The sequence below is a fragment of the Rhynchophorus ferrugineus genome, unplaced genomic scaffold (assembly GCF_030347505.1).
Source record: "Rhynchophorus ferrugineus isolate W39M unplaced genomic scaffold, kcgeb_rfMv2 rfM4, whole genome shotgun sequence".
NCBI classification, from domain to species: domain Eukaryota; kingdom Metazoa; phylum Arthropoda; class Insecta; order Coleoptera; family Curculionidae; genus Rhynchophorus; species Rhynchophorus ferrugineus.
Window position 1 is genome coordinate 41,149,242 of NW_027472583.1, and position 24,858 is coordinate 41,174,099.

The following is a 24,858-nucleotide window of genomic DNA, read 5'->3' on the forward strand; positions in this document are numbered from 1 at the left end:
ATTTTAATGCCCACCAAAATCTTGTTTTGATAGCTAATGTAGGTTACTAACGTTGCCCTTTAGATTTTTCTGCTTAGAGGATGCGGTTGTGAGTAGTGTGAGAAAAAGTTTAGTTACAGATTCATCTTTAGGATCAGTATATACATTTTGTCCCTTGTTTTATAGGAATATCTCTCAAGTTTCATTAAACACATAATAGTCACTAACATGATCGTTTTGCTTTCTCCAATCAAGGGCTCTGTGCAATTCACTCCTTCAAAAAAGTAATTAGGTGATTGTTGAAACCACCTTCAGCTGCATATTTGCAAACAGTATTCCGCTCTCTATTGTTATAGCTTCCCTAAGCTATTCTTTTAACTATTTGCCAGTAACGAGATCGAATCCCAATATTTATTTTTGATTCATATAACTCATATCACCTTTAATAGTGTAGTGCTTCAGCTGCTCTTTGGATAAACCTCGTAAAGCTTCTTCTTTTACTTGGTCTATTGTTTCGAGTCTGATGTTCAGGTTAAGGAGTTTCATGCAAAACTTTCCTAATAAATAGTTAAGATAACACTCGACGAGAAGAATTCAGATCAAAATAGGAAGATAGAAGATGAATATGTGCCGTAAAAATATATGAATTTTGGTTTCGACGTTTTAGAAATGACGTTGTTGATAGTGTTGACAAAAAAACTCTAGTAGAACAAAAGGGTTCGAAAAAATATTACACCCAGATTTCTTTGTGATCACCTAGAAAACTTTAAGGAATATTCTAGTCTAGAATTTAGAAAAAATACAATTTTTTTAAACTTTGATACGACAGAAGAATAAATGAATTATATATCATGTCAATTGTCTCGAAAAAAGTAGCTTCGAGAAAACACATTTAAAGTTTCGTTTTTAGAAGCCTCGCAACTATATCTCCGAAAAATTTTAAAACATTAAAAATCCTCTTATAGGCATATTCTTAAAGAGTTAAACTTTGGAAAAGTGAAAAAAATAGTTTTTCAAATTTCTAGATTAGATTACCCCCTTAATAAAAATGTTTTACCTACTTTAAACTTTAATGATTATTTGTCATATTTTTATTATCATTTGCACCCTTAAACTTTCAACGCAGTTTACATTCGATTATATGATTATATGTCTTCTGGGATGCATGAGTGAATATCAGTTAATAATGAAATCACAAGAAGCATTCCAAAGCAATAAAATAAATACTATAATAATGTACTTACAATAATAATATAAATGCTAAAGTAATAAGATAAGTAAAATAATTATTACAACTGGTATGTAAAGAACAAATGTAAATTTTTATACACAAAGTAAGCAAAACCCATTAGATTTTGTTTTATTCCTTACTGACTAAACATCCTTTCAAAATCCGATAATACGAAACAGGTGACGAAAACTCTTTTTTGTCGTTTTTCTCTTGTATTCCGCTCTCTTGAATCGAGCGACGTGAAACGCCCTTTAAACCATGATGAAAATTTAATAAGAACGGTAAGGGAACAGCTCGGTTACGACGCGAAGATGTTTAAAAGCGTGCTGCACAACTCGTGAATAAAGTTTGGCTGGAGAACAGCCGCCGAGAATCTTGAACAATGGAGAAGTGATTAATACAGATTGGATTAACGTATCAAATGGATTTATTTGGAAGCGTTTGTAAGCATCTACATAACCGAATGTTGTGGTACATTTTGCGTTTACCCTGCTTTCTGTCTTCTATAAGTAATGAGCAAGATCTACTCGCTTTATCGTTCACAGTATCTGTATTAAAACGTATTCTAATATATATATTATTATTCATTAAGTTTTGTCGTTCGATGAAAAAAATATTCTATGATTTCAAATACATTTTATTTTTCATTAGGAACTTTATTTTAAAATATTTGCTCTAGTAATATTCTAACTTATAAAATGTATTCCTGAGGTAAAAATCCGAAAGGCTGCCGATAAAGTGCGGTTGGATAATTTTCCACGTATATTTATTTAAGATATGAGAGCACAAGAAGCCAAAGGGGGCTATTTAAGCTAACGGATATGGTAGATATCGTAACATTTTATATATCAAGTCACTAATTTTCTCAGATATCTTTAAAACTGAGTAAAAAACAGTTCTAGTGATAAGAAATTATTTTTTATTCCACAAAGTAGGTATTTTTCCGCTTTTACTTTTAAATCTTAAGCTTAGGCTTTAACACTTAAGCCAAAAGATTCTGTTCAATATATTGTAAATATAAATACAATTAATAAAATAGTGAATGAGTGGATGCAATGTCTGGAAGTTTCATTAGACCTCTTCGTGGGTTATTTTTACACCATTTAAATCCTATATTACGCAACAGTGTATGAAAGGATATTCAACATCCCTCAGAGAAGCTGCATGTCTCTAAGCATTCTATGGATACTTTCCAGACTAACAGCTTCCTCCGAAATAATTGTATTAAATTATGTTTATATTGAAAAAACTACTCACTTTTTTTATAGACTTCATATATTTGATCTTTAATAGAGCTAATATCATGCCTACTTGATTTGTCATCCGCTTCGTATTAAGACGGTTTCTTTTCAGTGAATCCAATATCACATTATTCATTTTTTAATATATCTTAGTGATCATGTCCATACTAATATTCAGTGCAGCTGCAACACGCTAGTAAATATTTTAAATAAAAACCGCAGCAGCTTTATATATAACAGTAAATATGCTTACCTCTCTAACCAATTTTATGACAAGAGCCTCCATTATCTTGCTCCTGTTCGAAATAACTGAGACGGAATCTATTCCGTCTGGCTTCGGCATTTTCAATTAAAGTAATGATAAGCAGCGACTTGCAATGTAAACAAGCGAAGTGTTAAAAAAACGGTTGTCGGTTTCCAACCGCTAGTTATCAGTATTATAATTAATTTTTTGCAGACAACCGGACGATTTTGCAGGCTGATTCGGTTACATGTTCGAGCATTTCAGATAACATAGTGTCTCTTTTCAACTAGAATAACATGAGAAGGAAACTATTATCTAATTCTAAAACTAATTTACAAATTGCGACACGCAATACATTAAGAATATATATATGTGATGTTTTTCTCCTGTTTATATTGGAGAACCTCTTCGGCCGCGTGATATTGAAAACTGTCTTTGGAAATCTTTTATTTGTATTAATATCAACAATTCACTTTACGCCTTGGTTGTTCATAAATGACTATTTCAGTTAAACTTTGTTGTAAATGAATATCCTCTGAATATTGTATATCTTTATTATAAATTACAGATGGATGCTCTGAATCATCATTAATGTTTAAGGCTTTAACATTGACCAATTAATATAATGCCACATGAATCAGTATGCTGATACAGTTCCTATAACAACAAAACCAAACATGATCTTGAACATGATCTCATGTCATTTTGAACTGTTCTAACCTCACAATTTCATTGCTTGCCACGCAAAAAGAAAAGTTTTCTTGGGCATATTGTAATTGACAATAAAAAATAGATCTAAAGACAATCTTAAACGTAAAAATTGGGGATGAGCCATCTACGTCGTAAGTTGTAGTGTGTTACGAACTCTTAATTCCGAATAAAAGGGTTACTACAGATATATACGGTCGTCAATTGTGTATTTTAGTATTTTAGTATTTAAAATATAAATAATACTTCAAAAAGTACATACCTTCAATATCAATTTAATTATGCTTTGTTATGATATTTCACTCATAAACATTGAATATATATTAAAAAAATATATAATTGAAACAAAATGTTGAATTTTTAAGTGTTGTTCCTCACTTCCTTGAAAACCCGAATTTATTATATTTTTTATGTAACTAATGATAAATCAATGAATATTTGTTCAAAAATATGTTTGATAATTACATAGACAAGGAATTTTTCATCCAATATATTAAGTCTAAATAGAGGGTTTCCGCTTAATAAAACATATCTTATACTTAAGTTGGCTGTAATTTACCTTGCTTGAATTAAACTTGAATGACTCAATTTTGTATCTCTTCTTTGACATATAAAATATTACGAATTTTCTCTAGAATATCATTTTTATTCAAATCGCTTTAACTTTTGCTCGAAACCACGAGTTTTAATATACTTTCTTTTAATGTATTCTGAAAAATAGTCGTTTAAATGATGGTGGGAATTTCTTCCTGAAAAGTATCTCTTTCATGGCATGTTTCAGATAGCTAGTATTTGTCTACTTTTTAAAATATAGTGACAGTAACAAGTTTTCCGTAAATAACTTTGTAGAGTAATATAACACAAAACTACTTCGAAAAAAATGGGTTTTATTAGAGATACTGTTACAATGATATTAATTATATTATTTAAATTAATTCCCGCCTCAAATTCGAATACACATTTTACGTAGTCAGATCTATGACAGTCGCGTGGCATAACATATATTATGCATTATGTACGTCTATTTACCCTTCGTATTTACTCTCTTTGGTCTGCTTTCATGGCAAGGTTTAGTCGTGGTTATGCAAATTTAGCAAATTACCAAATTCATTGTTTTTTTAAAATATTCATTTATATTTTTGTTTTATATATTATATGTGTACCTTCATATTATTAACATCTTCTAGCAATTGTTACAATATTTCTTAATTAACATAGGATATTATTGCATTGTATGTTGATTGATAACAACGAATTTATCCTAAATTTATCCTAATCATACAATGAGTATCGAATAATGAGTGTTTAGTAACTTCCAGGAACAAGAAACTAGGAAAAGGTGAGAAAATAAAGACAACTTCTAAGATATATGGATTTTTGTGAAGAGAAATAAATAAGAAAATAGTATGGAGTTTAAGTTTCATAAATCGTTCTATAACAACTGTGCAATGTTTAGCTTATATGCACCAATAAGTAGCAATTTCCTATAATGGTAAATTCTTCTGTTTTAGTAAACTTATGCTTTTATTCATGGAGTATGTTTACTGTTTAAGATATTAAAAGCAGTCGATCAATTTAATAACATTTTTATTTGTACTTTACTGCTTTGTACTAATTTGTAGTTAGAATTGAGATTCCAATTCTTGTAACAATTGTTCAATATTGTTCTATAATATTTTATATATACTCCTTAAAATCTTCACATATATAATAGAGTTATGAAAGTAGAAATGATGATGGTAGTTTTAATCGATGGTATACATGTCGCATCTACTATACAACACATTTAACCAATTCTAATATTAAAAAGAAGCATATCGTCTGCATGTTTCCAATTAATAAAATTATAACTACCCAGCTAAGGCCATCTAAAAATTAAAATGAAAATTTTTAAATTTAATTTAAGAGATACATTGTTCAAACATTTTATCGATTACCACTACCTGATCCAACACGAAAACTTTCTATTTGCAACGAATTAATTAGCCATAAAATACTTTAACAATTTCGAAAGTTTTAATTTAAATGTACTTTATTACAAAACCAATATAACAAAAAAGGTATTTGTTATTTGATGTATAAAACTATGATCCATTGTTAAATATTATAATTGTTTGTCCATAAAGGCACTTTTCTGGAGTTAATATAGGATTTTTTATTCATAGATAACTAGAGTATATCCAAACTAGCAGTGAACTCATCTCATCTCAATCTATGACGTCAAAACGTCGCAATGTTACCACATTTAACTTTAATACTTAATATATTTTAGCTTTGATATATAACAATATTGTAATTTAAATATAATAATAAAACAAAAAATGTTAAAAATTATACCTTATTTTAATAGTATGATACATCTAATACATACATTGTCGAACGACTTAAACTACAGTTAACAGTAGTAACATAAATAGATAAATAGCCATAGTTTGTGGGTTAGAGTTATTTTATTATTTTTACATTGAACTCTTTTCTAAATCACCTACGGTATCCCTTCGATGCTTAATACACCTAATTAGTAATATTATATCTAAGTAATATATTTTATTTTCATTAGTGAAGACGCGAAGTGACCTTTTATGTTTAGTTCTTGTTTCCTTCACTGCTGTGTTTTCTTGTCAAATCATTCTGGTATCAGTGTATTTCTCTTTAGTTTATTCTTTTAATAGCTGTGCGCATATTTCCTGATAAAATTAAATTTAATAACAATACTCTCCCTAATGCATTTTCCATATCTACAAAACAATTAGTACTCATTCTCTCCTCGTATATTTTAACCTAATTATACCTGTATATATTCACATATCTACTGTCTTGGTATTGTCAGTTTTGAATCATAATCCCACATCCAGAAAATTTCATTCACTTATTGTCACATCCTGAACTATTATTCTAGTTAATATTTAAGTTGTTAATTTACAGTCTAACACTATTAACGTGTGTCTGAAGAGTTCATTCGCTTCCAAACGGAAAGGTGTTATTGAAAGATGTCAAGGTCAAGGTGACAATCCTTTCCACATTTCCAAACAGTTCTTGTTTGTATTCTTTTCTCGACCTACAAAACTATTGTAGTTATTTTTGTCATATCCCATAACAATTCGATTTGATTAAATATGCAGTGATAGGAAGGAAGACGTTACCCTCTGTGGCCATACTGTTCAGACATCTAAACTACTGTGTATCTCTTTTCAGTCATATTATTAAAAAGGTAAATTACATAAAAAAAATTAAATTAAATATTTCATTTATATTTACCAAGCAACAATTTGAAATACTTCAATCTTTAATATAGTATCTTCAATTTATGTTTTGCAAGTCATTCCTTAATTGCAGCCTTTGCCGGCCACTTATTAGGATCTTTTTGTTGGATTCTTGTTTCTATCATGAAGAACAATCTATCTGAAATAAACTGTTTTAAAAAAAATATGATTAACAAAACCTAATCAGATGTTATTCCTTTCCTAAACTCTTACCTTTTTCCATCAAATTTTGTTGTCTTTACAATCTTTTTATTAGGGTCTTGCCAATGGTGGCCTAATATTCCATCTTGAAATACTTATATCTGTAAATAAATTGTCATGAATATAATCCCAGTATACCAGTATACGAACATGGAAGAATATATTCAACACCGATGTTGTTGATATCAATGGTTACATCTACGTTACTGATGAGAGCATCCCGCGAATACATATAGTCCACAGAACGAAGGTTTGCTTGATTAACCTTAATGTATCATAATAGTGATATCCTCGTCTGAACAATAAAAAAATAAAGAAGATAAAAAGAAATTATACTTTAAGAAAAAAACAAAAATAAGTTAATGTTTATGTTATACCTGTCACTGGATATGTTAGTTTAATGTTCCAATCATATCAATCTCCCTCCAATCAAATCATCGTAAAAGCTATAATTGTCTTGGATCGTCTGCACTGTGTTATCTCTGCACATTGTATATGTTTCTTTCGACGTTTAAATAGGTCACCAACCATAACCGTTGGCAAATTTATTGTATTAATTTTGTACATTGTATCTTCCTAAATGCTCTAGTCTGTTACTTTGTCTGATTTAATGATAATAATGTAGTTCCAAATATTTAATTGTGTATCAATTGGTTATAATTTTGCAACAACGTTCCCAAGGTTGCCACAATTTAATTTTCCTCCGTCTGATGGAGGTGATTGTATTGATAGCGAGTGTTCATTTTTGTGCATTGTCTCCCATGAAATAGAATTGCAAAAATGTTGTATCGGCATTAGGCATTGAAATCACAATACCAAGTTGATAGTAAACTTGGACCTAAATATTAATATTGGTTCAAAATGACGTCATTTTACGCCGATTAATTTAATTATGTCATTTAGAATTGAGAATTAAATTTACGAATTATACGCAAAAACAATTTCGATTGAGATGGTGGCTCGACTAATAGTGTTTTCAATGATTCGAGAGAGATAGTTAATAACGGAATTTAAACTTTTCCTAATGTACAGCAAAATTCGAACTATTCGCCTTTATGCTCAAATACGTGATAATGTTTATTTTATCGATACTGTGCATCTACTTGTGCATGTGACAGTCTATTTCAGCGTCATATTCGAACGCAACGTGCCTCTCGTTGTCTCAGTTTCTTAGATCGAACACGTTCATTGTGTTGTCTTCGACTTTCATTTACTTATGTGTTTGTAACGTTATGTGTTCTTCGAATAATTCAGAACATATGAAAGTAAACAGAAGATTTAAAGGGGAATATTTTATAAAAATTAATTATGTTAATCAGTATAACTAGTCATCGTCCTGTGTTCGAAATTCGACCACAGTTTATTATATTAATTATGTTTCCCTCATAATAGAGTAAAAGAACTAATTTAAAGAGGATATGTAACTAAAACTTGTTTTCGCAGTATTTTCAATATAAGATCAAAAATATATTTTATATACAGCATTAATAATAAATGGATGTATATTGAAATATATTAAAATATATGCAAACTATATTAAGAACTAAAATTTTTTAACGTAAAGGTATATTTCGCATTACCTTTTACAAGCAGTCCAAGGGGATTTCGAAAAATTCGTTAAATCAAAGAATTCGTTATATTGAGGCTCGTTATATTAAAATTACACCGTCTATTCATTCAACCGGTGCTTTGTACTAGCCGTTAATCAACAAGGATAAACACGTCTTTTATGTTAAACTGTCTAAATTGGAATATTAGACCTTGAAATGGTACACTACGAATTACCCTTTTTACCCTTATTTTCTTCATTCCTTGATATTTTTTAGTGATGACGGTTACACTGGCTCAAGTCATACGAATAAATAAATAAATAAACCGCAAGAATCAATAGCTAAGAATTGACCTGGGTTTTCGTCCAATAAGTTTTACATTAAAAAGAAGACAATAATTCTGTTTGCGTCCTGCAAACTGTTCCTTATTATTAACATCAATATTGCCACTTCTGTATCGTTAGTGGCGGACCTGCATCACCACAAGTTTCTAAAGGTGTTAAATGGGTTTCGGTGGCAATTTTGCACGAAAATGTAAATTTGCGCAGAAAATTGGGAGCCTTCGGTGACTAGTATCTATATAAACTGAATAACTCAATAGCACTAATTTATTTTATGTATATAAATGTTAAAACCATCGAATTTAACAGTTAGATGATGTTGTTTAACAGTTGTTTATACTGAAATTTTTCGCTTTTTGACCAACAGGTATCAATGAAAATAATACGTGCAGACACCTAATATAATATTTTTCGATTCGCTAAGTATAACAGGTCCCACATAAATAATTAAACTTAATTCAATTTTTAGCGGAAATTTATTCCTATATACCGATAAAACTAATAATTAATTTGTCTTGGAACAATATTAATAAATATTTAAAGTTATTGTCTTCTTAAGTTATCCTGACTTCCCACAGTTCCTTTATTGCCTGAAATTTTAATTATTATAATATAGCTTTTTGGGGAACAAACAGACAAACAACTCCCCGAAGATGAACAACTTCTTTCGATCGTTTGAGAAAGCCGAACAATTGCATCGACATCAGAGAAAAGATACAAATATTTGTCCCTTTTCTTCCTCCTTTGTGACTTTAAAGAGGCATTTATTAAATTCCTCCTTCTCCTTCAAATGCGGGACATACCCTTTTTTTGCTTTTTTATTTTAATCGCTGAAATATTTCGACATTGAAATAAAAGTAGCCGAGGCTCACCCGTAATTTACCTTAAGAATACAAAAAATCAATTGACTCTGAAATTGAATCTCTTGAATCGAAAATTCTTGAACAAAAATATAAAACATTTTTTGCAATAAAAACAATATTGTGCTTTATTTATTTTGTTTTTACTTAAAATATTTATCAATGGCTACTCAATTTTTTTTGTAACAATATTCGTTATTACATGAAATAATAAGAGGTCAACGTTAATTATTACCAATTTTTAGTAGATCTGCAATCTATCCAATAGCCAATAACTATTCTTTATCATTTCAACAGGTTACTGTATGTATGTAATCAGGCTTAATGGAAGTTAACTCATTTCACTGACATGATATATGTTTAAGTGATTGGCGGTTACAACAGATATTGGTCAATATTCTCTCATTACACTAACACTAATTGATTTAGAAGGGCATATTGCAATGGAATATGCGATTGCATGAGTATTGCATGTGCATTAAAGCAGGGACAACGGTACATAACATTATTTTGGAGCCTTTGAGGCAAAACCATACCTGACTTACTAGCACTACCTCACAGTTGAATCTCATATGACTAAAGGGGCTAAAAAAGTTATTTACACAACAATAACTTTTTGCCCATAAAGAACTTCTACTTTCGTCCAATAAATCAATACATTTGGCTCAGTTTATTATTGTAATTTATTAATTTCTTTTTGCAATTTTTTTGGTAAGTACGTAGTATAAGTAATATATATATAAATATATAGTTTTTCTACATAAAATAATAGTTTTTCATTTAGTGTTATTTCGTTCTCCAGTATACCCACAGTGAAGATACCCAAGTCACCAAATTGAACTTCGCAACAGCGGCTAATAGACGCGAGTTCTCCTTTTACATGACAACATAACAACGACTCGGCCACATGTAACAAGAGTTGTGGAAGATACACTTTTGCAGCTCAAATAGGAAATGCTGCAGCTAATGTACTCGTCAGACAGCGCCTTCTGATCACCACTTATTCAGACTGATTCAGTATGGCTTGCCTGACACACAGTTTCAAAATACTGAAGGCGCACACGAAAATTAATTAATAACACAAATATATAAAAATATTATGGAAAATATTCTCAATAAATGCCGCCCTCAAAGCGAACTAATTAATATTCACTTCAGACATTAGTTAATGATTCATACGCCGTTTGTACAGATAACATTTTGCCATTTTTGAGGCAAAACTGTAATTCCGGTATTCTAAAACATTTGAAATTATAGACAAGAAATTAACCAAATAATCTTCATAAGGGCCCTTATATCAGTAGGAGAGTTTAAGAGAGTTTTTGCAACAGTACGAGTCAAATTGTGGTCAGACGGTATAATATCTGGAATATAGAGAGAATATACCAAATCTTTTCGTGTCTTAATTGGCTAGTTTAACAGCACTAGTTGATGACCCTAAAAAGTATAATAGAAAAAATGCTTTCGCCAGCACTTCCACTTCAAAAATGCTTTCCACTTCACTTTCCTTCTTACAGTTTTCATCTTTCTTAATACAGCTGTTATCTGCCCTATCTAATTTATGGTTTCTATTAAATAACCTTGAGTTTCTATATGCATCTTCCCGTTTTATGTTTTCATACTGATATATTGTTTTTTAATTGCTTAACTGTTTTTGCTTCATATGAAATTGATTTGTTGGCAGCTTCGTCAAGAATACCATCAGTAATGTAAGAATAATGATCACAATACGCGTAAGTTTGCTTGAGAAGCAATCTGTAGAATCTTATATATTATTATATAACATATACAGTCTATTTAAAATAGCAGCAAACTCACGTCATCTGAATTGATGACACCAAAAGGTGGCAATGTTGCCACATCAACTCGGAGTTTTAGGTCATTTTGGCTATGATGTATAACAAAATTAAATTAAAAAATAATTAAATAATTAAAAACTACTGTTATAAAATATATTTTTTTTAACATTACTGTATATCTAATGAGAATATTATCAAAGAACTTAAGACTACAATTAATTATACAGTTATAATAGTTTGGTGGTGAGAGTTGTGTTTTATTGTATTTACATTTTTTTTTTCAATTCCGCTATGAATTACAGTTCCAGGCGCATTTTTGTATGTACTGGTATCTCCTGGAGGCCTAATCCGCCTAACTAACATTTATGTATCATCATACGCTCATGTATATTCTGAAGAATTACACACATATCTGTGCACATAACACTTCCATACTATGCAATAAGATTTCCTACAGTTATCGTATATTAATTATATCTCACCTTTAGTGGTTTCCACTCTCATCACCTTCTCTTGGAAATTTTCAGCATTGAATTTCAATACAGTGAATAACTAAGCCGTTAATTTCCATTCTATCTAACATTTGTTCATAATTGCATATTTGCCAATTTTTTCTTCAATGTGCCTGATCATCCAAACCGAAGGGGATAATAATCATTCCTGTTTCCAGCATAAAGGAAAATATATCTGCAATGGATTATTAATAAATATTAGGACTAATAAAAGCTAATCAATTTTTGTTCCAACGTTTACCTTTTTCCATTAAATTTTGTTGTCTTAACACTATTTTTATTATCGTCATGCTATGAGTGAGCATAGGTCATATTGGTCATCTTCTGAAGTATTCATGTATCATCTAAATACACATATTGTAATAAGTCTTCTTTGATTTTGTTATAAGCTTTTAAAAAATGTATTCTTTAAAAAGCAATGTCTGGAAGTTCCATTTGACCTCTTCGTAGGTTATTTTTTCAACATTACCTAACAATATATGAAAGGATATTCTACATCTTTCAAAGAACTATATATCTCTAAGCTTTCTAAGAATAATTTTCAGATTATATTGAGTTTATGTTCAAAAAACTACTCATTGTTTTTATACATGTCATATATTTGATCTCTGATAGAGCTAAGATCAAGCTGATCTTGTTTGTCATCCCCCTAGTATAAGGACGATCTCTTCTCGTTGAATCTAAGATTATATTTTTCATGTTTTTAAATATTTCTGTAACTCTGCCCATACTAATATTCAGTACAGCTGAAACAGGCTAAAATTATTTTCAATGAAGTCCGCAGCAGCTTAATAAATAACAGTAAAAATGCTTACTTCTTTAAATAATTTTACCGGCAATTTTTTACTCCATTATCTCGTGGAATCAAAGTAATTATAAACAGCGATTTAAAATTAATAAAAACAAACAAAGCGTTCAGATAACGTTTGCTGATTTATATTCACAGAATAACTAATAATGTTTTTGTAACTTAGGAAGGAATTTTCTGTATTTTGTGGTTTATAACCTATAGTTATTATAATTAATATTTTGAAGAATTTTGCAGACCTTTGACAACCGGACGACTTTGGCAGGCGTTGATTCGGTTAGATGTTCGAAATTGTCAGACAGCTCTCTGTCTCTTTTTAACTAGAATAAAATGACAAGGAAAATATTGTTTGACTCTAAAACGAATTTACAATTTGCGACAGGTACATATTGATGACGTGAGTTCACTGCTATTTTGAATAGACTATATGTAAATATCTGAAACGTGTCATTTCGGTTTTTTTCCAATTACTACAATTACAAGCAATAACCAATCAAGAAAATACTCTCTCCCTTTTATTGCTTCCTTCACACGGGCAGGCTCTCACGAATTTTCCTTACATAAACTTTTAAGAAATTGAATCAGCCTAAATGGGAACTAGTGAAGGAAAATAAATCATAGAAAACGAGGAAAAGTAACTCTCAAAATATAAATAAATTATACACTACCTTCACACGCCTAAGTTTCGGCCACTGTAAACTCACACACTTACATCTAATGAACCGAGAACCACCACCCATTTGTAAAAAATGCGGAGTCAGACCTCATGCCTCTTTATTTTAAACTAGCTTGACAGATTTCACAGCCACTCTTTGTTTGCGAGAGTTATGGCTAAGAATTAACTTTTAGGAAATTTTATGTTAACAAAATTTTATTAATTTAATATAATTCTATATTATTTGATAGAGAAAATAAGCAGCAGATAATGCGCATATAAGTGTATAAGGTATGAATTACTATTAAACTATTATAATTTTGTAACACTACTTTTATAAATTGCTATGGAATTGTAATTGTATTGTAAATTTATGCCAAATACGTATTTGAAGATTATAGTAAAGGTAAGAATGAAAAATTGTCTGGCGTATACGTTATCTTATTATAATTATAACTGTCTAAATTAGAAGATATTTCAAGAGATTGATGTGTGTTATTAATTTTTCATGATAATGTAAATATAAAATGTAGTTAGCAAGGAGATGGTGGAATAAATTGATAACATAACTTTTAAAACTATGTATACATCACATTTCTTTTGGTTTATTAATCTTGGTTTATTGCTTACTGCCTGCAGCAGATATATTACGCAAAAATATTAAAATATTTATAAAACTAATTTTATCGCAATAAATAGAATAAATTAAACAAAGAAAGTACTGCCCCAGGTAGGATTCCAAGCGCGTTTTTTAATATTGTGGTAATATCCCCTGTAGAAGTTTTCATTAATAGACCTGACTGATATTTGCTCCTTGAAGTTTGGTTAACCATATTTCCCTTTACCGAGACATTGCACTCTTCTGTTACTCCCTGTGTATATTTCTCTGATCAGATTCTTCCAATTTCTTCTTTATCTTGCGATTTAATCACCGCGTTCCCTCCTAGACCACTTACTACATCATTTAAAAAAGAATTAGTACCCATTCTTCTCTCGTGCATACATACCACATCTATAAAATTAGTATTATAACATTTTACTAATAATGCATATACATGCTGCTGTTAAATTTCTCTATTAAATAATAAATAATTATATTACCTATACGAACTTTTGCAAAAAAAAATTAACCTAAAAATTACTTTTTAACCACAACTCTCGTAAGCAACGTATGGCTCTGAAATCTCACAAGCTAGTTTAGAACAAACGCTCGTGTGTAATTCTGATCAATCTGCACTCACATCAAGGTCCTATTACTGTGGTCTATAGTCTCTCTTCCTCTCGCGTTACGTAAAATAATATCACAGGTTCACGAAAACAAAACACCACCCTACTGACACAAGACTAACGGTCTTGCATTTGGGTTTCATCATCTGGCGACAATCCGATATAATGTTTTATTGTACTAACATATATAAACCTTTAATTGCAATTATCAGCTCAAATTAATCAATTTAATTAATAGAGACCGTCATCATAACAATGGACTAAGACATAAGGATAATTATATTTTTTTCTGGATAAAATATACCCATCATAAAGTTCCCATGATTAAATAACTTTCTTTAGTCACTAAAAAATGACCTAAAGGCCCATTTAGACACTTAAATGAAAATCCTATTTACCTATGGATACTGGCTGAACAAATATTGCCGCAAAATATCTAGAAAAATCATAATATGCCCAAATAATATAAATTAGACAAAAATATTTGTAAAACCGAATTTTCTTTTCTAGGATTTATTATGACTTTGGCCTATTCCATGATGGGAAAAACATTGTGTTCTGTTGTGCCTCAGTTCGACAGTAGTGAATCGGCATGCGTTCAACAGGTATGTAAATATTTTAATTATTTAAGCTTATTAGTTATAAAGTATTTATCTTCGAATTTTAAGTGCCTACATCTATTCTGATCATTTTTTTCCACTTCAAATAGGCAGTTGTTGAATAAGATTAGTACATTGTATATTAATCAAAATATTTCCATCAGTTTCTACAACTTTTTCGCAACTTTCTTCCAACATGGTGATAAAGCGTATCGTTCACAATTCTTGCAACGTATCACTCCCTATGCTGGCCTTTTTAACAACAATATGTTTTTAAATATGTTGAATTGACGTCGGCAACTTGTAATTCTCTAGATCCTTCTAATCCCACCATGTTCATAGCAAATCATTAAAACCATAATTATTCTACTAGGTGTCGATATGAATGACTCTCCCGAAGTAATGCATGGCTTTTGTGCTTGAGATTATTTTTGTATATCCACTTTTAATCGCCAGCAGCAACACAATAAAAAGCTCTTCTTTTTGGCCGTGTCATGTAAATATCCAGGAACAATTGATTTAACATCTACTAGTTATCTGAATTCTGTTTTAAAGTTTTCATCCAATAAGTCTTTCAATTTATTGTCTTCGTACTTTTTTGATTCTCTAATCGATCCTCTGTTATTGACATTAACATCATCACTCGTAAATCGTTAACACCAAAATCGATAATTGCCATATAATAAAGCAGTAAAAAAACAAATGTTTTTGATCGGCTTCAGCAGCAGATTTCTTCAAATCAAACAACGTTGAAAGTGCAATTTTAAACGTTTCATGATTATGTATCTGTACACACTGAAAAACTCAATAATACTAAATGGAAAATTATTAATTTATATAAATAATTTAACATTGGTTTTGACTTATACTTCGCATTATTACCAATCGATTAGGTGATCAAAATATATGAATACTTAATAAAACGAATATAATACTATTCGAATAACAATACTTTTTAAAAAATAATATACTTCACATTCAATGTGCTATATTTCAATCCAGAATATATATCGCCATCAAGCAAATATAGTGACATTCGGTTTTTACATGGGCAGTATTGGATTGTACGATCTTGCAAAACTAGATACGGTGACCTCGTAAAAAATATATGCAAATTCTTTCATCAAATATACTTCCTTCCTACCCGAACACATAAGATGGGATATTTTCACTATCTTTCGACCGGAGAAACGGAATTTATCGTATGACTTGGGAAATTTCATATGGAAAACAGTCAATATTGGTTTATATTTTACCCGAAAGAGATATTTTTCAAGTACTATATGGTTCACTCTTATTCTGGCTTTACTAAAGCATCTAGTTTTACGGAAACTTCCTCAAATAAAATGTAATCGAATAATTTAACATTTGCATTTAACTTGAGGGCAAATTAGGTTGAAAAATTAATAATTTCTATTTAAATAAATTAATTTCTTTTGAAAGTTTTAACATAATTTAAATATGACTAATTATTCAAGTAATGTTTTAAAGTAATTTTCAAGTAATTTTCTAAAGTGCGCGACATTTACTGTAAATATAGTATTTTGAGCAGTTATATCTACTGGCAAAAATGGGAAATATCACAATGTAAACAACTGTTAAATAATCTAACCTAACTATTAATCTCGATGATATTGACATTTCTCTATATAAAATAAGTGTATACTATTTAGTATTATTGAGTTATTCAGTGTATACAGGCTAATCATAGAAACTTCAAAATGTTATTTCAAGATTCATTACTTTTATCCTTTCGTCTGAAGAAATAAATTTACCTTTAAAGGCTTATCATGATGCTATTCTTAACATACGATAGTTTTCAGTATTAAGTTAAATGATTTCAAGTGGTGATTTTATATTAATAATAAAGAACGGTCTGGAGGACCAAAATGGTTCAAAGACTCATTCGACAAGAACCTAGTTCAAACTCGAAATCAATTTTCAGACACATTAGCAGTGAACAAACTGTGTTCGGACGTTCAAATGTGAAAATATATCGAAATAGATATCGCATATAGAGGAAAATTGACTATCACACGAATTGACTGAAAATGCAATTTCGAACTGTTTCAATCTCCCGCTTTCATTGTTCATTCATTGTTTCATTCAAGCAAAAATATTTTATGTGGGGTATATGACTAAAGATGAAAAATATATCTACTGAGGGAATCCCAAGTATAAAAAGTCATAGGTTAGTCCAAGACAGCCATCTAAATCGACACCGAAGCGCAGCATTCATAGACTAAAGTATTTATAATCTATCCAAAGTTAGTGTGAACCATAGAACAATAGAGATATAACTCAATAGGGGACTTTGGCGCAATGTTTTGCTTTGCCCGACATCAAGAGGGTGCCATAATGAGCCATTCAAGTAATCTGATTGGTCAATATGAATCTTCTTTATAGGCACCTGTAAGAAAAATATTTTTCTGTGAAGACATTTAAGTGACTCTTTAATGATGTTTGGCACGTGATAGCCTGGATGTCATGTTTAATTGACCAATGAAATTTAAATAAAAAACAAGTTTTTTCTGAAATAAATTTATTAAATAAAATTCACTTAAATATAAATATAATCTATAACAGTAAATGTAAATATATAAATATATATAAAACCATAAGCAAAAAACTTTGGTGCATTGCAGATCAAAATAATCTCTTCCATCTCATTCCTTTTTCATATTTGTGTAGTGCCATCAATTTAATAGGATCTATTTTATCGATCGATCAATGGAGTTCTGTCTTTTTGTTTTCTTATGTTAAAAGCAAACGTTGAGTCCTTCCCACTTAATATTCCATTCATCTGTTTTACTCAAAAGTATATAGCACACTTTTTAGTACTTTTAATATTTTATCTGAAAGTTCATTATGGAATTTACAAATGAAGGATCTTAAATTTACTTTTTATTAAATATTTGACAAACATTTTGTTATATTATCGACGTGGCAAAATCGCTGAATAAAACAAAAACATAACTCAAAAACCTACTGACAGTATAATAAAACAATTTTGTTGGAATCTGGGGTACGAAATATTGTCTTGCCTATTCATAATTTAATGTAAACAAAAAATCACACTTAATTTCTTTTTTCTAAGTTTTTCTAAATAACCTGAAATGTACACTATGGTGAAGACATTTATTAAAAACTTTGTTTGCTCTTATAGGAACATCTGGAACTGAAATTATAGAGTCAAGTAATTAACGGTAAGAATGAGCAGAAAGGGCGATACTAGCTAAATTTATACAAACTGTACCGATGACACTTGCTTTGAACACCCTGGTTGTGAGCCTGGAACGACGGAAATTACAAACGGTACTACAAATACAGTAACATAAGTCATTTTAGAAATTAATGGTAACAATTATGAACAGAAGTGACTAACTCCTTCATTTTACCTTCTATATCATTTTGATTTTGACCCACTTTCATTTGTATATATTTTGAGCTTGTGGTATTATTTTCACCATCACTAAGTTGTTCATAAGTACTTAATAGAAAGTTTAAAAGTATCACAAAAATGTCAATGACACACGCGGTAACGATCATATAAATCTGTTTCATTTTTAACCCAACCAGTTTAGGATTTTTAATGTTTTCTATTCATTTCTTAAATATCGCTGGATACTTTTTTACAAAAAAATAAAGAAACCATAGAACGAAATGAACCAATGAAATCCCGTCGCGGCTCTTAGCAGAGCGAATAAAACAAGTAATATGTTAAAAGTAGCGATATCTACATGTTGGACCTCCAGAAACATTTCCCCAAAATTTCCCAAAGTTTAATCTCTATTTGTCTATGGTGTAAACATATGTCATTTGAATTTATTACGTCAAAACGTTCCAGTATTGCCGTATCAACTCTGTGTTTTAGTTCAGTTTGGCTTTGACATATAAAAATGTTTATGTTATATAAAATAATGAATCAAAAACGTTATGAAATACTATGGTTTATTATAACATTATAGTATATCTAAAGCATATATTATCCCATAATTTAAACTGCAATTAATAATACAGCTACAGTAATTTATAGGTTAGAGTTGTGTTATTATATTTACATGTAACTATTTTCCACACCACCCATAAGGTAGAGTTCTAGGTATGTTGTTTTATGTAATGGTATCCCACTACCCTAGTCCACCTAATTAACGAGTAGTGTAATCCAAGTAGTGTATTTTACTTTCATTAGAACATCTTTACCTTTTTACGTTTAGTTCTTATATCCTTCAATGGTGTTTCTTTGTCAAGTCATTTTAATAACACTGTATTTTTTACGTCTTCTGCTACTACCTGTGTACACTATTCTTTATAAAATTAATCACTTAATTATCCCTGAAACATTTGCCATATCTGTAAAACAGTTTTTTTTCTCCTAACATATTTTAATCAAATACTCATGTACACACATATCTAACAGACATAAATCTTTATCATCTCATTAATCAAATCAATCAAATCAAAAATCAAAAGATCATCAATCAAATCATTGCTCAATTTCTTCCTCTAATGTGTCTGATCGAGGTCATCCCAACTAAAGGTACTATTAACCTAACCAGTTTCTAACATTCAGCACAATATATCTGCAATGAATTATAAATAAATGTTATGACTAATAGAATCTAATCAATTGTTATTCCAACGTTTGCCTTTTTTCATCAACTTTAGTTGTCTTAAGACTATTTTCATTATCATCTTGCCATGAGTGACCGCTGGGTATATTGATTAAATTCTGAAAAATCCATATCTCATCTAACTAGACAAATTAAAATAATAAGTTTTTTGATTTTATTATATGCTTTTAAAAATAGTATTATTTTAAAAGCAATAACTGGAATCTCCATTAGACCTCTTTAAATCATGCTTACATTGAAAAAACTAGTCACTATTTTTACATATTTCATATATTTGATCTCTGATAGTGCTAATATCAAGTTGATTTTGATTCGTTATCCTCTTCGTATGAGGACGGTTTCTTTTCGGTGAATCCAAGATTATATTTTTCATTTTTTGAGATATTGCAAGGACCGTGTCGACACTAATATTCAAGGCAGCTGCAACACGCGAGTACATATTTCTAATAAAACCCGCAGCAAATTAATATTTAACAGTAAAAATCCTTACCTCTCTAACGAATTTTATGGAAGAAGGGGCCTCCATTATCCCGTTCTTGTTCGAAGTAATTGATTAGAGGGGCAACCTAGTTCTGTCTGGCCTCGGCATTTTTAATCAGAGTAATAACAAGCAACGATTTTAAATTGATTAAAACAAACAAAACGTTAAGACAACGTTTTCCGGTTTATAACCTCTTATCATTATTGTTTTGAAGAATTTTGAATACATTTGACAACCGGACGACTTTCACAGGCTAATTCTTTTACGTATTCGAACGTATCTGACAGCTTTCTATTTCTTTTTAAACAGAATAAAACAAGAAGGAAAAGATTATTTGATTCCTAAACGAATTTACAAATTGCTGCAAGCAATATGATGGCACAAATTGATGGCGTATGTTTACAGCAATTTTGAAGAGGCTATATGTACATATGGTGTATTACAAGCTGCTAAAACTGAAGGAGGAATTGTTGTGCAGATGATTGCCAACGTCCAACATCAAAGATGAGTCCTAAACCCAGCGCGTAATAGCGCAAAGTTATTGCAACGCTCGGTCACACGTTGCACTTATTATCGCCACCTGGCAACATGCCAGAAAAATTTGTATAAAATTATAGAAAGGATATTGATTAATATGTATAGTACTATTTTTTCTCCATAAATGTTTACTGACACAATAAAAATGTATTGCAAAAATAAACGAATACCAAACCATACATGTTAATAATTTATTCTCACATTTTTGGTAATATACTGATAATATGTTAAGAGAGCATGTTTTGATGACGGTACCTTTGTAAAATCGATAAATACGATATATTAAGTGGGTCTGACTTTCCAATTAACCTTTGTCAATTTTCTTTGCTTCGCATCATTCGCTAGAGCTTCTCATTATACGTTAGAGTTTAACAAGAACCTTGAACGACACAATGCTTTCAAATCTTAACTTTCCTTTGAATATTTTGAGTTTTTTAAATCATCCTACTATAGTGAAATCTCTGATCTATGTATTTGTACTGTGTATTTTGTATATTAAGTATATTTTTATGAAGTTACTGAAAAGTTCCATCTAAAACCGCGATAGAAATAATAATGATTTTAAAAATATATAATTTGCCTCAAATGAACATAATAAATATACCACTACCTAGCCTTTATTTCCGTCAATTTTAAAGTAATGAAAGCTTTCAGGCAGAAGATGAGCTGCGTTAAATAACTAATTTTAATAACTAAATTAAGCACTTCTTCAAATAAAAATGTCTCTACAATTTCATAAATTGATTATATTTTTGAACTTTAAGAAAAACTTTTTAATTCGAAAAAGAAAAAAAATATCACCAACCATAAATTATCTCAAACAACGTGTTATTTTATCGACATAAAGTTGAAATACCTATATAACACAATTACGTTGAAAAATAATTAGGTACCCAATTAAACTTGGAACACACCAAAATAATCCCAAATTAGAAATCCAAAATTGTTCGTAGTGCTTGTAATATTTCCACAAATGTAACAATATTTCATCGTCAATAATTTTCAATTACCCAACAGAAATTGAAAAGGAAATTATAATATTAACATTTAAAATTGTATAGCCATAAAAATATACGAGCAAATTATAGAAAATCGTCTAAAATCAGCAGCAGCATAAGGATCTATAGAATCCCAGCGTAGATTTAGATAGAAAGGAAAGAAATATACAAACATATATTTAGTATAAGACAATAGTGGAAACATTTCAACCGCATAAAATAGATACACCTAGCATTCATAGTTTTGAAAATGGATTTGACAGAGTAAAAAGAGAATTATTTTTCGAATGACAATTCAACATACTTTCAAAGCCAAATATAAGTAAGACAAGGCGAAAGCTTAAACCCACCCCTATTCATTATGTTAATAGATTTTTTTATTATTCTCCGTGATTCCACAATCTGCCCTATTGGCAATAAGTATTTCTTAAGTCTATATTATATATACATGGCATGTAGAAAATCACTTCATTAAACAATATTCTGTATAAAATATTATCTTAATTAATTAGTCTTATTCTAAAGCTTATTCTAAAGTCTACATATGTCCAGTAATCAGATCAGGTGGTGTTAAACGTTTTAGTCTACACACTTCACTATCACGTCGCATATTTAGCTGATTAGCGAGTACATTGGGATGCACCGACACTCTTTCGAAGTACTTCACACAAACACGTTGAATTACACTCGTTATAGGTTCTAGAAGAATATCGCGTTGTATCACTTTATTTGAAATATAGTAGGGAGCATCAACAATGGCACGCAACACCTTATTTTGGAACCGTTGAATGATGGATATATTAAATTAGCGGTACCCCATAGTTGGATTCCATATGACCAAATGGGCTTGAGTATAGACTCATATAGCAATACCTTGTTATCTAATGATAACTTGGATTTGCGCCCGATGAGCCAATACATTTGATACAATTTAAGTCCAAGTTGTTTCCGTCTAGAGAGTATGTGCTTCTTCTAGGTTAGGCGTCGATCTAAGTGCATGCCAAGATATTTAACATGCTCTGCTTGGGGTAGTTTATGATGATTGATATTCACTGGTGGACATGTTCTTCTACGTAGGATAAACGTTACATGCGTGGATTTTGTTTCATTGGCTTTAATGCACCATGTCTTCAACCATAATTGTATTTGCTCCAGGTGGATTTGTAGGTTTGTTGATGCTGTGAATGGATCCTCATGGGATGCTAAGATTGCTGTGTCGTCTGCGTATGTTGCCACAGTAGTTATTTTTGTGGTGGGCAGATCGGCCGTATACAGAAGATACAGTACTGGATCCAGTACACTACCTTGCCGAACTCCTAAATATATGTAATTTAATTCGGTACGTTCATCGCCTTGATTTACAATAAAATGTCTATCAGTGAGATACGACTTTAGTAACTGATAGTCCGGATGAGGAAGAAGTTTGTTTAGTTTTACCTGCAAGCCCGTATGCCATACTTTGTCAAAAACCTGATATATGTCTAGAAAAGCGGCCGAACAATTCCTTATGGTGCCTCCTATATATTTTTTGTAAGGTTTATTGCTTCTATTTCTATATCCATTTTTTATATTTTATTGTAATTTAGAGAGATGTTTCGGTCTAAGTTTTATCTTAATAAGGGCCAGTTAGTGATATAATTGCACAGAGAAGAAAGTTTATCTTTGATGGTAATTTTTGAAGAAATTGTTATTATTATTAGTGAATGATCAGAAGACAGGTCGAAACATGATTCTGCATGACACTTTTTGTATCAATATTTTTTGTAATACAGAAATCTATAGTATCTGGTTTTTTATTTCTGTCTGAAGGCCAATATGTAGGTTCATCAGTGGAGATATTTTGTAAATTATCTGTCTTTATTGCTTTTAGCAGTTCTCTACCTTTTGAGGTTATTATTCTTGAACCCCACATTAAACGTTTTGCTAAATCTATTACCTAGCGTACTGAAGAATTCTAGAAAGTGTTCTACCTTGTTGTTATGTTTAGGTGGGCAATAAATAACAAACATTGTTAATGGTCCATGGACTTCCTCTATGGTTATACTGGTGGCTTGCAGGTAGTCTTTAAGGAATTTTTCTATTTCGAAATGTTTTTTGTCATCTCGAGTGATTTGTATGATATAGTTTATATTTGGGAATTTTGAAATAATATTTGTCCGTAAGTCATAACGTCAATATTTTGTTCAGTTACGAACATTTTTAGTTCCCTAGCGTATTGTTGGAGCTCATTGGCATTCCACACGGCGATTTTGTAGCTAATGGTTTCAGGCATTAGGCAAGTTTGCTGACGACCCTTGTGAGTAGACCAATCATCGTACTCATTTGATCCATTAGTTTGGCCATCATGTTTTCTAATCTAGAAATGTTGCTGCTAGTTTCAGTAGGTGGTGATGTGGTTTCTCGAGTTTGTGCTGAACCATTTTCAAGCATTTGGGCATAAGTTATGTCTGGCTGACTTGGTCTGGTGAGTAGACTGGTAGGTGTGGATTATTTTTGTTGCTGTTGATGCCTTTTTTCTCTTAAAGCAGGGTAGAATTTCTGCTGTAGTTCCTTGTGAACTGCGCAACCCTTGTAGTTTGCTGGATGATTTCCGTTACAATTAGCACATTTCACTTTTCCATCGCGAACTTTACGAGTACAATCTCCTGTTTTGTGTTCTCCTGCACATTTTACGCATCTATATGATTTGCGACAATAAGTTTTTGTATGCCCGTGCGCTTGACACCTCGTGCATTATGGTATAATTCTTTTTGTATGTGATGGTTCGCATTTAATAATATTACTTTCCAATTTAGTGATTTCATACACCGCCTTATTATTTCCATTGGGTTTTAAATCAATATAGAACATAGGCAGAGGTTTTTGCGTCGTGCGATGTCGTATATTGTGTACGTTTACGACCTCGTGGTCTTTTTCAGCTAGGGCTACCTTGATGGTGTTAAAGTCCGTCGCGTGATGTAATCCTTTTAAGAAAAATTTAAATATTCTCT

The 24,858-nt window shown here is 30.6% G+C and overlaps 1 protein-coding gene across 1 annotated transcript in view; it reads left to right on the forward strand.

The window, feature by feature from the left end:
- Positions 1-24,858, forward strand: part of LOC143195952 (neuropeptide FF receptor 2) — a 282,448-nt gene that overhangs the window by 251,590 nt on the left and 6,000 nt on the right. Inside the window, exon 6 of the mRNA XM_076403497.1 lies at positions 15,130-15,224. Coding sequence (XP_076259612.1) covers positions 15,130-15,224 — 95 coding nt within the window. The remainder of the gene's footprint in view (positions 1-15,129; positions 15,225-24,858) is intronic.